Consider the following 15,936-nt stretch of genomic DNA (forward strand, 5'->3'; position numbering starts at 1 on the left):
CGGTTGCCACCGTCACACTGGCTGCAGTCAACCGACCGCCAACCTAATAGACCCCTATGACTCACAAGACTAAAGGAGCATTTGTTTTTCAAGAACAGAAGCAGCACATGAGGCAATTCATATTTGTGTGATAAGTTTAAGGGCACTATTGTTCATGTGCAAATTTACGGTACTGCATGATGATTATCTAAGGGATCCTCTTTAGGAGCAAGCACTGAATCACAAGACTGAGGACAAGTTGTGTCAGGCACATAATATATCGAATGTAGCTGGGTAGAGTAATTCACACCTAGGCATGTAAGAGGTGTGGACCCAGTTAGCGAGGTGTACAGAATCACAGAAAAATTGAAAATGCTGAAGGTTTAAACGAAATAGAAAATCAATAAAGTACTTAATTTTAAAGGGGCATGCAAATTTGAGGCACACTTATGTAGCTTGGTGGAGAATGTGGGTCTGTAGACCACAAACAATGCACTCCCCCGCCGCAGACACATCACCCCTCACCTGAGAGACCTGCACTGGCTCCCCATCAAATAGAGGATCACCTTCAAACTCCTTACCCACGCACACAAAGCGCTCCACAACTCTGGACCAGCATACCTGAACGGCAGACTCAACTTCTACACCCCCGCCCGCCAGCTCCGTTCTGCAAGCCTCGCCCTCGCCGCCGTCCCCCGAATCCAACGAAGCACCTTTGGAGGCAGATCCTTCTCCTTCCTCGCGGCCAGGACCTGGAACACCCTCCCAACCCACCTACGGCAGACCCAGGACCTGCTCCCCTTCAGGAGGCTCCTCAAGACCTGGCTCTTTGAGCAGTAGCAGCAGCCCCCCCTCGCCCCCCCTTTAGCGCCTTGAGACCCTCGCGGGTGTGTAGCGCTCTCTATAAATACTGTGATTGATTGATTGACTATATTAAATATATTTTGCTGTAGGAGAAAAAGGAGTGAAGCAATGCGTTATGAGTTATGTGGACAGTTAGTGTAAACAAAGTTTGGTAACCATGGTATTGCCATTGGTTTGTAGGGGAAACACTGAGGAGAAATAGTTCAAAGGACCCTATGTGTTCGTCTGTCATAAATATAGGAAGCAAAAGCGAAGGAGTTGGTCAATACATGAAAACTAAAATTTCAAAAGAAGACTGCATTTGGATAAAAAAGATATGTGATTTTGTTCTATATCACATTCATAGAGGATGGTATAAAGAAATGCCCATGGAGATGTTGGGATTCTTTTCAAAATTATCGTTTTCAGGAACAGTTGCATGGTATGAAAGAGTTATGTGGCAGGGAAGAGTGTGCTCATTTTTGGTTGGGCACATCAAATGTGTTCTAAGATGGAGTTATATGAGCAGATAATGCTGACATTGGCCCAGGTTTGTTGGGTGAAACAGTTTTATGCAAGCAACTCACCAGTAATCTTGAAAGGCAGCAAGAGTTTTTGTAATAAAAATATATGAAGTAAAGGTGATATTCTAAAGTACAGAAAATTAGAAGTATTTCTGTGCAAGACCAGAAGCACATACTCCCGTAGCAGTCAATCATAAGACAAACTGTTGAAGTCACCTATAAATAGCCACCACCTGGTTTAGTCAGTGTCTTACTTCTGCAATTGACACATTTACTGTGTCACGATATGGTGTATACCCAGCCATTATGGGCCAGGTAGTCCCCTATTACTTAGAGAGCCCATTCTAATAGTTTGAAGTGCATGGAGTAACTCACCATCAGACCATGCTTGATGATCTTGACTTCTAAGTCACGGTAGGGTTCATACTTAACTGGAATTGCTGCAGCTCTATCTGTTTGAAAACTACCTGTATTGAAATCTACAGCTTCAAAATCCACCCAGGAGTTGAATATTACAAGAGGGTATGCCGCATGTGCATTTACAAGGAGTGTTACTTCAGCCCCATGTTAGGGACACCCCTGGCAAGACGATGTTGTGTGACAGGTGCTCCATATCAGAATAGGTTATGCCATTTTCGAACAAACAGACTCAAAACATGAGATTCAAAACTGAAACCAAAATGGGGAATAACCTAGTAAAAGTCGAGTGCCTGACAAACCCAAAGCAGACAGGAAGCACCTATCTGAGCTGAATATTACAACGGACGTCTCCGCTAACAGTAGTAATTGGTTTCCTGAGCGTGTTATTCAAAATTGCTCAAAGGTCTAGTAGAACGTGCCACATGGCAGGGCACCAGAATTATATGTTTTCTGAATTTTACAGAACCCAACCCGACCTCCTGCCTCTAAGGACTTTTTCAATGTGCCAACATGAGACAGAAAGTCAGTTGGGATGAACCACCCCACAAAGGTTAGACATCCGATACACTGCGTTGTAATGGCATGCGGTGTATCGCATGCAATGTAACATCGCATATTCCCCAAAAACCATGGAGCAGTATTTGAGTGAGATGTGTTTCACATAGCAATCAATTCTATAAGACACCGCAGGGATGAGTTGTAAAACCCAAACCCTCTTTCATAATAGAAAAGCACACTCAAGAACATTAGGAACCCATCGATATATTTTCAAGATTCATTTTAAAAACAAAACCCTGTCTGAGTGCACAAAATGTGAATAATAACTATGATAAAAACAAACAGACCATCAGCTGCATGCAATTTTCTATCAATTCTGCTATCATGGCTTTGGTTTACCAAGCCAAACTAAGCACCAAAATAACAGCCTAAGTCGAGTTTCAAAGATGTCTGACACCTGTAGACCTGCTTTAAACAATGAGGCTATTGTTCAACGTAACACTATTGCCTCCTATTCTCGTCTGCATTGGCAGGCTGATAAGCCTAATAAGAGAAAGCTAAATATGCCTCCTGTTTGCCTTCAGCAAAAGTAGGTGAGACAATGCTGCTTAACCTGCCTCAGTTTTCTGGCTCGAAGTTCCTCTGTAGCTCATCGCATTCTGTTCTTAATTTATATAACATTATATTGTCAAATCTCCCAGAATAAACAATTAGCACAAAAGAGCTGGTTGCCCTTCACTTATTTTCATTCTGTCACGCCGTGCCCGTTATTGAACAATAATAAGCGAAAAATGAAATTACCGACTTGTTAGAAACTCAAAAAGAAATATTTAGAACACAGGGGCATATTATCAAGGGGGTTTATCTCCGCTTTTTTGGCTTTAAAAGCCAAGAAAGCGGAGATAAAATTATCTCCCTATTACCAAGCTGTCGCTAACACCAGTTAGCGACAGCTAATAGGAGATAGCGACCATCTTGGGCCCCGCTTTGCATGTCAGTGATATTTATCACTAATGACATGCAAAGTGGGCGTGCCAAGATGTTAGCGACTGGAAACAGTCGCTAACATCGCTATCTCCTATTACCAACTTTTGGAGATATTCGCGCTAAGCGCGAATATCTCCAAAAGCTAACACCTGCCCTGAGCAGTTCTTAGCCATGTTAACCAATGGGAGGTGGATAACATGGCTAAGAGCATTTGCTCGATAATGCATGAATATCGCTGACTTTTCAGCGATATTCATGCATTGCGGCCGTTTTTTATCGCATTTGCGATAAACCTTGCTAATAGCAAGGTTTATCTGCGATAAAAATCGCCGATTTGCGGCGATAATTTTTGTCTCTAAACAAGTTAGAGACAAAAATTATCTCTATTGGTTGGTAATATGCCCCACAGATTTTAATTCAAATTAAATGCTGGGAATATAATTGAGTAGATTTGATTTTCTTGTTGCAAAGAACAATGGCATTAATAGATGTGCATTCTATATTTGTCACTTAGATCTAAAAAATCAATATCTTCGTTTGTGTGCTACTGAGTTTATATACAGGAGCATACATATGAACAATCATTATGTACTTTCTCTGGTTCTGAAATCCTAAGGATGTTTCAGGTTTGAAGTTATGTAAATACTTGGGGGCAGATTTACAAGCCCCTTGCGCCACGTTTACGCCGCTGTTGTGTCACGCAAGGTGGCGTAAACGTGGCGCATCCCTACGAGGCATTTACAACGTGACGCATCTATGGAGATGCGTCACGGTGTAAGGCCCTGCGCCACATGAAACCTGCGTCAGGTTTCATGTAGGCGTTCCGGTGCAGGGGGGGCGTTCCGTCGCAGGAACGCCCCTGAAAAGTGACACAATGAAATCTGCAAGATTACATTGAGTCACTTTCCCAACGCTGATGCGTCAAAACCCTGCGCCTGCTTGAAGCAGGCGTAAGGCTTGACGCACCACGTTAAAGATAGGGCAAGTTGGAAAAGTGCCGGAGTTGCGTGCCACACGCAACACAACTTCAGCACTGCGCCAACTTTACGCCCAAGTTGCGACACGCATCTGTTCATTCCTGCGCCATGGTGCGCCGCATTGTAAATGCGGCGCATCATGGGTGGCGCAAGGATGAACTTGCGTGCCGTATCTTTCCTGGCGCATCTCTGCCGATTTGCAGAGATGCGTCAGGCAACGTAAATCTGCCTCATGGTTATTAGATATAGAATTAACACCTAGGTGTAAACATACCTGTTCAGTTATAGATATAACTCCTGAGGAAGAACATTGCCATGTTCGAAGAAGGACGTGCAGTATGTGTAAGGATACTATGAATTAGGAAGGATATGCCTGTCTAGTTGTACATATGATGTCTAACAAAGGAAATACTTTGTGATATCCATTTGTAGGTATAGATATAATTCTAGAAAGTGACATCTCTGTGTGCCTATAGAACTAATGTCTGATGAGGGGCTTCTCAATACTATTATGGAATATCTAGAGAACTGCATCACGTGTGGTTATATAGATGATATTTCCAAAGAAAAAATCTTATCAGCTAGCGGCACACATGTCTACATGTCTAAAGAAAGATAATACCTGCATGTGTACTATAAACTTTCACAAATTTATAAAAAATAGTATACATTTTACTACGCAAATAGACACCAAAATGACAAAAATCAGGTTGGGAACCAAACATATGATTTTTATGAGGTTTGGATATTTCTGGGGCCAAAAAGTGCAAAGCACCAACTGTGCGGTCTTGTCACCCTAGATTGGGGAAAAGTCCAAATATAAGGCTGACCATAATGGATCATGATACAGAAAAAATGGTCCAAGACCTCTATATTTTCATTGATATCTGAATTAATCAGTACATTTTTAAATCAAAAGCTTGTCATTACAGATCAGCTCCATTTAATAAGACCTGGTAATATTAAATGTTACTTTGGTTTTGAATATAATTTGTCTTTTGCTGCTGCCTTTTTCGAATGCTTTCGAAGTTCTCATGTCTTGTAGAGTGAGATACATTTATTGTGTGGAGCTGATCTGTAATGACAAGCTTTTGATTAAAAAATGTACTGATTAATTCAGGTATCAATGAAAACATAGAGGTCTTGGACCATTTTTTCTGTATCGTAAATAACCCAGGTCCAGTACCTTTTTGGGTCACCCCATTACTTTAATGGTCACAATGGATCATGGGTCGGCTACCAGGACCAGGTTTCTCCTGGTTAAAATGTCTTCTCAAGGAATTTTCTCATCGGGAGTGTGGGCTGCTGGCTGGACCCAATGGAGAGCTCGATGATGGCAGGGTGCTTCTTGGCCTTTGTCGCATTGAAACCTACATGTTAGGATTTAGAAACGTTTCTGAAAGCTGGGCGGCAATTCAGCAAGTTCAGTCCAATTGGTAATGCTACTTCTAAGGCTGCGGTTCTCAGGTGGTCCCTTGGTAGCCTCAATTCTTTTAGGAAAAAGTTCAAAAAAAGTTTTGAAGTGTCCACTTCTGCAATCCTGAGGGGGAGAGAATACACTCTAACACCAGCTAAGGGTCCAGGATCTCTTGGGCACCTCTTGGTGAGTAGGGATTATCTCATAAATTGCAACTTGAGGCTTTAGGTAGGAACGTGCCAACTTTCTTAAACTTTTTTTAGTTTTTTGTTTTTTTTAAGTGGCATTTTCAAAATAGTCATTTCACGTCTGACTTTAGCACTAGTTTGGATTTTAAATTACTATTAATTTGAGTCCTTGAACCATAGTTTTAGCTATCCCAAACAGAAGTTATACATTATTGGATGTTATAATGTAACCCAGTTGTTTTCTATTGGACAGGCCACAGTAAAAAACGACTTTGGAGATGTTTCACTGCCAGACCTTATAAAACTTTACTACACATGTCCTACTTTTTACATACCATGCACCCGGACCTAGAAGCACTTAAAACTTACTTTAGAGGGGACTAATAGGCATTTAAAGGGAAGGTTTAGGCCCCAAAAAGAGCGTATTTGTCACATCAAATTTGCAGTTTTAAACTTGTCATGCAAGGCTGCAGTGGCAGATTCAGAGTCATATTTTCACTTTGTCACTGTAGTGGTGGCACAAATTGTTCTGCGGTCCACTAATGACATTTAACTTACATCCCTGGGTACAGAAAGTACCATATACTAGGGACTTATAGTCTAATATCTGATTGGCATATTTAGCTTATAGGTAAGTTAAATATGCAGTTCAGGTATTAGTCAATTTCACATGTACTTTAGGGGTCAGAGCACATACAGTGGACGCTGGATGTCAGTGCCCCAGTGTTCAAAATCAGTAAACCAGCATCAAATCTAGGAAAACGTGGGTGCAAAATGGGGGATGATAATAGAAAAAAAGGTATTTTCTCACAGATTCTCATGCAGAAAACCCACTTTTGTGTGACTTTTTACACCATCAAACCATTTACACATTTTAACTCTAGAACTGATATTCAAGTAATTCAAGGATACGTCACACTTTTCGTTAAAGCATGGAAAATAGAATAGGTCCCAACGTCTTAATAGGGATTCCTTAGATATCTCTGCTAATCAAAGCAGAATTATTTAAAAGAAGAAGAAAAAGAGAGCAAGATGAATCAATAGGAGGATGTGTGATGTTCATATTTTAAGAATAGGCTCTACAAAATATCCTGAGCTCCTGTTCCTCATTTATACCCCCAGGACTATGGTTCACCTTGTATGTATCCAAGGCAGAACTAGAAAAGAGTCAGCAATATGTTAGACACACTCATTTAACATGCAGATGGCTTTGCCTTCATCTCTGCTGGCTCTGAGAGTATCAAGATGGCTTGTAATTTAGCAATAGACCTTGGCATGGCCTATGTCCTGACCCTCTTTTCTGTCCTTGCCTATCACAATATCTATATCTCTCTCACACTGCTGTTCCTTTCTCTTTTTCTATCTTGCAGATCTCCGGCAACATGTCTTCCTCCAAGCTCAAAGACACAGATGATGTTTTCGGTAAGTCACAGTCCACACTATCTTCTTTTTATATATATATATATTTTGTTTTTATTAAAATGTATTAGGTCAACAAAATACAATAAAAAAATCGGCAGAAACGAATTGCACAACAGTTGAAGGGACCAGTAACTTCATGAATAACAGGGAAAGACAGTAAGGTAGAGTCTGGGGTGGGGACTCCAAGAGCAAGCAGCATGCACAGCTGTAGAGACACAGCTCCAAACTCAAATCACACTATCAGATTGGACCATGATTGCAGCCAAAACATAATGAAACCCTCAGTGTGTACAAGTGGCAATATTATCTCGTATAGGAGATAGTGTAGAGCCAGAGGTGACAATTCAAGCCAGGAGAGGTTCTCTGCTAGGAGAAAACTGCATTGGTTTCTAGTAAAAAAGCATGCTCACGTTAAAGTGGCCGGTTCCATGTACGAAATGTACTATGATCTTGATGGGTCCTGTTACATTGGAAGAAAGATTCTTCACTCATGCCTCCTCGATGTCCTTGCCCAGTTGCCACAGGTTCTGAGGATCAGGCCTACGTAACCAGTCGGGGATAGGGAGGAGGTGGTACTACCAGTTCCAAAATCCTTACCTTGCTTGTCCATTCTTTCAACTGCATAAAATTCAGACTCCTGCATCCTTCTTAGAAACCCTCAAAACCTGATTTGGTCTTTGGAGGTGTGTGGGCAGCAAAGCCTGTTTTGGTCGGTGAAGGAGTTCGGTCACTGGAGTCAGTTTTGGTTTCTGGATAGGTATGGTCAGCAGAGTATGAATTGGTCTGTGGGTTTGTGCAGTTAGTGGCATATTATTCTGTCTGTGGAAGTGTGCGGTCAGTAAAGTCTGATTCAGTATGTGGATATTAACAGTCAGTGGAGGCTGATTCGGTCTGTGGAGGTGTGAGGAGTCTTATTCAATCAACTGGGTCTGATTTGATTTGTGGGGTTGTGGTTACAGCAGAGTTTGATTCGTTTTGTGGAGGTTTGTGGTCAACAGTGTATGAATTTTTTGCAAAGTTGTGCAATCAATAGAATCTGGTTCAGTTTGAGGAGTTGAGCGGTGGGTATTGTCTGATTCAGTCTGTGGAACTGTGCGTTCAGTTGAGTCTGATTGGGTCTTTCGATGTATGCTGTCAGTGGAGTCTGATTGGGTCCTTCGATGTATGCTGTTAGTGGAGTCTGATTGGGTCCTTCGATGTATGCTGTTAGTGGAGTCTGATTGAAGCCTTCAATGTATGCTGTCAGTGGAGTCTGATTGAGGCCTTCGATGTATGCTGCCATTGCAGTCTGATTGAGGGCTTCGCAGTATGCTGTCAGTGGAGTCTGATTGGGTCATTTGATGTATGCTGTCAGTGGAGACTGATTGGGTCTTTCGATGTATGTTGTCAGTGGAGTCTGATTGGGTCCTTCGATGTATGCTGTTAGTGGAGTGTGATTGGGTCCTTCCATGTATGCTGTTAGTGGAGCCCGAATGAAGCCTTTGATGTATGCTGTCAGTGGAGTCTGATTGAGGTCTTCGATGTATGCTGCCATTGCAGTCTGATTGAGGGCTTCACAGTATGCTGTCAGTGGAGTCTGATTGGGTCTTTCAATGTATGCTGTCAGTGGAGTCTGATTGGGTCCTTCGATGTATGCTGTTAGTGGAATGTGATTGGGTCCTTCGATGTATGTTGTTAGTGGAGCCCGATTGAAGCCTTTGATGTATGCTGTCAGTGGAGTCTGATTGAAGCCTTCGATGTATGCTGCCAGTGGAGTCTGACTGAGGCCATCGCTGTATGCTGTCAGTGGAGTCTGATTGTGTACTTCAATGTATGCTGTCAGTGGTGTCTGATTAGGTCCTTCGATGTATGCTGTTAGTGGAGTTTGATTGTGTTCTTCAATTGATGCTGTCAGTGGAGTGTGATTGGGTCCTTCAATGTATGCTGTCAGTGGAGTCTGATTGGGTCCTTCGATGTATGCTGTCAGTGGAGTCTGATTTGGTTCTTCGATGTATGTTGTCAGTGGAGACGGATTGAACCCTTTGTTGTATGCTGTCAGTGTAGTATGATTGAGGCCTTCAATGTATGCTACCAGTTGAGTCTGATTGAGGACTTCACTGTATGCTGTCAGTCGAGTCTGATTGTGTTCTTCGATGTATGCTGTTAGTGGAGTCCGATTGAAGCCTTCGATGTATGCTGTCAGTGGAGTCTGATTCGTGCTGTGAAGGCGTGCATTTGATTCAGTCTGAGGTGTGTGGTCAGCAACTTCTGATTTGGGTTTGTGGGGTTTTGCGGTCAGCAGAGTCTGATTCAGTTTGTGAAGTTGAGTGGTCAGCAAAGTCTGATACGGTCAGTGGAGGCTGATTCGGTATGTGGATATGTGTCGTAAGTAGAGTCTGGTTCAGCCTGTGGATTTGTGCAGTTAATGGAGTCTGATTCAGGCTGTTGAAGTGTGTTATCAGTGGAGTCTGCTTCGGTCAGTGGATGTATGTGGTCAGTGGCATCTGATTGATTTATTGAGTTGTGTGATCAGTGGAGTATGCTATGGTCTTTAGAATTGTGCAGGTAGTAGAGTCTGATTCAGTCTGTAGAGTGTGCGGAGAGTGGGGTCAGTTTCGAGCTATGAAGGTGTGCGGCCAGTGGAATCTGATTTGGTTTATAGAGTGTGGTCAGTGGAGTCTGACTCAGTCTGCTGATGTGTGCGGTCTGTGAAGTCTGATTTGCTATATCGAGTTGTGTGGTCAGCATAGTGATTGGATCTGTGGATGTGTGTTGTCCATGGATTATGATTTGGTTTGAGAAGTTGTACGGTCAGGGCAGTTGTGCGGTCAAGCGGAGTCTGATAGTGTCTGTGGAGCTGCACAATCAGTGACTTCTGGTTTGGTTTATGAAGTTTTACCATCAATGGTATCTGATTGGGTCACCGGAATCGGTTTTGGTCTGCGGAGGTCTGTGCTCAGCCGACTGTGATTCGGTCTGTGGATATGTGAAGTCAATGGCGTCTTATTCAATTTCCTTAGGTGGGCGGTCATTGGCATCTGATTTGGTCTGTGGAGGTGTGTGGCTTTTGGAATATGATTCTGCCTGTCTGTTGTCAGGGGAGTCTGATTCGGTCTGAAGATTTGTGTGGGCAGTGGAGTCTATTGTGATCTTTAGAGCTGTGCAGTCAGTGGAGGCTGATTAGACCTGTAGACGTATACAGTCATTGGCATTTGATTCATTCTGTGATGGAGTGCAGTCATTTGGTCTGATTTGGTCTGTGGAGATGTACGACCAATGGAGTCTGATTCAGGTTTGTGGAGATGTGCGGTCAGTGCAGTTGAGTAAATAATGCTTTCAGAAGGAGCAGTAGTAAATGGGCGAAGCACCATCACAGAAGAAATGGCTGGCATAAACACAGAAAGTTCTGGGCCAGAAACTTGAGAGCAATAACCCTTATTAACCCCTTCGCCACGGGGGTAATTCTCCCACGGCGCGGGTCAGGGTGGCTGCAGCTCCGCGGTGCTCGTGACGAGCCCAGCTCGTCATGAGGCACAGTGGAGCTGATTGATTCTCCCGCACATGCTGGGAATCAATTACGCGTGGGCGGACCGCGACTGTTATGACGAGCCCAGCTTGTCATGAGCTCAGCTCCACTGTGCCTCATGACGAGCTGGGCTCGTCATAAGCATCGAAGGGGTTAAACTAAGGCGGAGTCGAGGCAGTGTAGAGTATGTGACCGAAGAGCAAACAGGTGAATGGCGGACCGAACTGGACCGGAGGTCCACGTCAGAACAGGAAGATGAGCCTCGACGGAGGCTAGTTCTGAGTTCTGCGCATGAGCTTCTGTTTGTGGCTCAAATGATCTGGAAGGCTTACTGGTGTATCCAATGCAAGGAACAACGAGAAACTAATTGCGTCACCTTGATCCTCATTGCAAAATGGAATGGTAACTTCCGGCTCATCACAGTTAACCGAGTTCTGGGATCCCCTGCAGGTGGAACATCCTAACCAGTGGATGTCCCACCTATCATCCCCAGTGGGTAGGTGGGTCGGTGGGATGTCAGAGGCATCCTGGCACTTCTTCTGAACTCTTTTACGACGCAGCCACAACCGCCGCTATGAAAGCATATACTACTTGCATTTAGACTTATTAGATTTAGACTTATGTGAATGGGCATCTGTGGGTCAACGCAGAATTACTTCATTGTGCTCTCAAACTGAATGGTTAAGGAAAATGATACATAGTGAAGTAAAGTGATGGGCCATGGATCACACAGTTGGTCAAGTGGGGTCGTCAAGATTTGAGACCTGGCTGCACAATGTGCTGTTTAAAGACATGTTTACATCCTTCGCCCTTCCGTTTAACAACAAAAATCAGTGCTGTGAGTTCACATGTTGAATTATTGTTAATTAGTGTAAGTATATAGAGCATATAGAGTTTTATAAATACATTCTAACACCTTAAATCAAACTAACACTATGCACACAGATACACTTTTGTGTAGTTATAAGATCTACAGGTTTTCTGTTTGGAATGTTCTCACAGGCATTGTACATCAAATTTAGTGACTGAAAATGCTTGTCTGAAATCACTTTGGCCTTTGAAAGTGTCTCCTTATAATCTGTACCTTAAGGAGCAAACTCTGTGGAGACCCCTTCATTTTATGCTAATTATTTCTTTTGTGTAGCTGTCCTAAAACCGGGCTGTTTCTCAAGTCTGTAGAGCCAGCAGTAACATTAACATTGCTGTGCTCACGTAACTCAACAAACTGAATGATTTTAGGAGAGACTCAGCACCTCAGTGATAGCAGTTAAATACGGAAGCGGCTCCCAAGAAACGGGGGTGGGGGGCAGACAAACTCTAAACGAAAAAAAGCACTTACCTTCTCACTGCTGCCATCTCTCCTCAGCTTCACTTCCTGACGAGTCTCGGAAGCAGGAATCACACAGGCTCCCCTAAACCAATCATGATTGGTCTAAGCACTATGGTTCGGCACTCAGACGTGGACTATGAGCCTGTGCATGTTCCCTACCAGGCTTTGCATTACAGCCTGGTGGGAAACAAGCAAAGTGCACATGACTGTTTGGCCGGCCCAAGACGGCCGGCCATACCATCATGCACACTTAACCCGTTCGCTGCAGGTGTCGGCCAATGGCCGTCGCGAGCACTACCTCGGTAGTGCTGCACACGTCCGTTGGCCAACGTAGCCCCGCCCATTTTTTAGAACGTTCCACACTGGTGCAGAACGTTCGAAGCAGTTAAGGAGTGCAAACCACTCCTCCCAGGCTCGGACACCAGCACAGCACAGCCCCGCCCTAACCCAGCCCTGTAGCTCTGAAAAATAATCATTATATTATCATTTTATTGTTCCTTTCTCCTGCTCTGCGAGCAGTGGGGCGACGCTCCTCCATATTATATTAGTGGAGCATTCCTTATTAAATAATTAAACCAAAACTCAGAGTGCGCAATGCGCAGCATGGCTTCAGATAGACATGTTGTGTCTACCACTGTTCAATCTTCAGTCTTCAAAGTCTGGGGGAATGGGATATTATGCCTTGCATCCCCCATTGCTAAATCTGAGGGTGACAAAATCCTCCCCCTTCCATACCCCACCCTTCCTACGTCCTTGGGGGCCTGACTGTTCACTGCCCGGAGAATGATGGAATCGGCAAAGGTCGGCTGCTCGGGAGGTGGGCTGTACCATCGCCTGTAGATGGAGAGGAACCAGAGGGGGGGTGGGAGTGGGAGTATCGTGTGCCTGGTGGCTGTGCAGATGTGTCAGATTAGGCTTGACACAAGCCCCGTAGTAGAAAAGGACAGGTTCCAGCAGAGAAAATACATATAGTAATTGCAGGTCGACAAAACTCTTAGAAGCGGCCGGCTGTGTTAGTAGGCGCTATTCAGAACCAGAGACATTGGGTGGAAACATTGCTGGTGGTGGCTAATGGTCGACCGCGAAAGCAGAAACCATGAGTCCGACTCGGGGATGAAACTGTGTAATCCTGAGCAAATCCCTCTGGTTCCTATTCGCAGTTTGTCTTCAGACACAAATTAGCAGATGCGCGAGTCATTTAAGGGTGTGAATCCGAGATGCTTCTGACATCTTCTAATTTGCTCTGAAGGAAATGGTCCCGAATCTCCACCCCTGCGCCACTTACAGAAACTCAAAAAGCTTCTGACTGTCAGCGCGAGCTGTGTCTGCAAACTGCACGCTTTCATCACGTTTATCCAGCTAGGCCAGAGCCTCGGGTCCCAGCTGTAGCGCGTGGCGTCAACTGGGGCCGGTGACGGCTGTTATCCATCACTGTGGACCGTGAGGACGGGGCCGAGGCCTGCGGGGGAAGGATGCTCTCTCGTCCTCTCTTAGAAGGCTTCCCTCCAGGGTCCCTGGTGGCCAGCCCTCCTGCCGCCTCCAGCTCCCCGCACTCGCTGTTTCCCAACTTCCCTGCTCCATTTCGCCGCATTCCCATTGTTTACCACATATCATTTCTTCTGTGTCCGTAAATTTTTTTTTAATCTTCTTTTAACTAGTGGACTCTCCTTCCCTCACCTTTGTGTCGCACGTCCCTTCTGGTCCTTTTCTCTTTTTTTCTTACTCTTTGACCTTTTACCTCTGTCCATTATATTCCTTTAGCCCCCTTTTCTGGTATCACCTACCTTTCTCTGTGTATACGCTGCACCCCTTTACAATTTAACAGTCCCCATTTCTCTATACATTTTACATGGCTCTTTCATTCGTTTGCCATTATTTCCCTCATACGTGCCACGTCACCTCATTTTTCTTTCTATTAGGTGTTTCTCCTTATTTGCCTCCCGGTTCCCTTTATCGTGCTTTATTCCTTCCTCTTACTGCTCTATCATTTAAACTGGCTGCTGCGGCAGACCCTGCCTAGTCTTTAGATGACTCCAGGGCTCTGTGTGCAAAGCCTGATCTCTCTGGATCTCATTCACTGGCTGCAGAGCCTGGACACTGACCCTCGCTCCCTCCCCTAACCCCCTCCTCCCCACACATACACTCACTCCCTGCAGAGACTGGCCTTTCTTAGGCCTTCATTAACAAAGATAAACGTACACTTTTGTGTAAGTTTACGATTTTTCAGTTGACTGCATATCTTTTTAAGTGTGTCAGGAATGCTGAGACTCCACAGTCGTAAAGATACTACTTGTAAAATTCCTTTGTGAATTGCAATTTTTTTTTACCTTGCACAAAAGTGTGCATTTACCTCTGTGAATCAGGTTCTGAGTCGTCCTTGATTAGCACTGGCTGCTGAATTTGTCCTTTCCTTGGCTGTCTGCAGGACCTGATCTCTCTGGGTCTTTATTGCAAGCTGCTTGGACCCTAAGGGTATCCCCTTCACACACCGGCTGCAGACACTAGATCCTTTTTTCTCTGGTCTGTCTCACTGGCTGCAGTGTATGTACCGCCTGGGCCTGACGTTGGTTATAGAGCTTGGACTCAGAGTTTTCCTCACTGGCTGCAGTGCGTGTACTCTCTAGGCCTCAGATTAGTTGCAAGACCTGGCCTCTCTGAGTCTCTCACACTGGCTGCAGAGCATGTACCCTATAGCCTCAAACTGGTTTCAGGGTCTGGCCTTTCTGGATTTCTCGGACAAGCTGCTGTTCTTGGAACCCCTGGGCTGAGTACAGGTGCTTTCAGTGGGATGTGGTGGTGTAGCTGTCGGATTTGACCTGTGATTTTTGCATGGACACAGACATACACGCATACACTCTCATTCTCTCTGTTTTGAAAGTCCTAAAGAATGTTGGTTATTTTACAAAATATTTCATTTTCTTTCACTTAGTAATCCCACTTTTCCTGCAGCCTGTACGTAGTGTATTTTTTTATAATTGTCTTTTAAAAGTACAAACTTCATAGCTTAGCTGGTTGCTCCCTTACAGTACCCCTCAAAAAGAATGAATGCGTCTCATCAGGAAGCATATTTTTTTTACAGCTGTCTTTTAAAAGTAGACACTTGATAGATTTCCTGGTAGCTCACTTAGAATACCCCACAAAAAGAATAAATGTGTCTCTTCAGGAAGCATCAAGTGATCCCATCAATTAAAGCCAATATGATTTCCTTCCTTTCTTTCCATTTGCAGACTGACCTGTTGTTGTGCACATTTTACTTTTCTTTCAGGCAAGAGGCACTCTGGCAAGATGACTTGTTTATCTGCCTGCCCCTCCCTCGGTTTCCCATCACAGGAGACTCCCTGCCTTACACTTCAGCTAAAGCATTTCAACTCTAGAAATCAATGGCACACGGTTGCTTTTTTCCACAAAAAGTAGAGGAACTGTTTATCTTTAAAAATTATGGGCAGTCATGCCCTTCAGATGCCTTCCACTTGGACCACTGAGTACAACATTTAAATTGTAAATGGGAACTAAATGACTAATTTGAAAACCTTAAAATTTCTTTGTTCAGAAATTGATCAGTGGTTTTGACAGCCAAAAAGTTAAGGAGATGAACTCAGAGCCCAATAGAGACCCGTTTTAATGCCCGTTTTTTGTTTACTGCCTGTTCTCAGACGCGGATGGATCCGGCCAGTGGTGGCTGGTAGGGATTGGGGGTGGCGGGCGGGGGTGAATCGAAAATGTTATTAAAAAAACACTTACCACTTCCACCATCTCTCCTCGTTGTCTCTCCGCTTCTCTTTCTGACTCCGAGTCCAGAAGAAGCAGGAAGCACACAGGCTCCCCTAAGCCAATCACAGCAATGTA

General features: G+C 44.2%; 1 protein-coding gene across 1 annotated transcript in view; it reads left to right on the forward strand.

The window, feature by feature from the left end:
• The window catches only part of SAMD14 (sterile alpha motif domain containing 14), a 294,092-nt gene that overhangs the window by 80,770 nt on the left and 197,386 nt on the right, over nucleotides 1-15,936 (forward strand). Inside the window, exon 2 of the mRNA XM_078645242.1 lies at nucleotides 7,204-7,255. Within this exon, the coding sequence (XP_078501368.1) occupies nucleotides 7,216-7,255 (40 nt within the window). The 5' untranslated portion in view covers nucleotides 7,204-7,215. The remainder of the gene's footprint in view (nucleotides 1-7,203; nucleotides 7,256-15,936) is intronic.

This window comes from Lissotriton helveticus, chromosome 5_1 (genome assembly GCF_964261635.1).
Source record: "Lissotriton helveticus chromosome 5_1, aLisHel1.1, whole genome shotgun sequence".
NCBI lineage: Eukaryota > Metazoa > Chordata > Amphibia > Caudata > Salamandridae > Lissotriton > Lissotriton helveticus.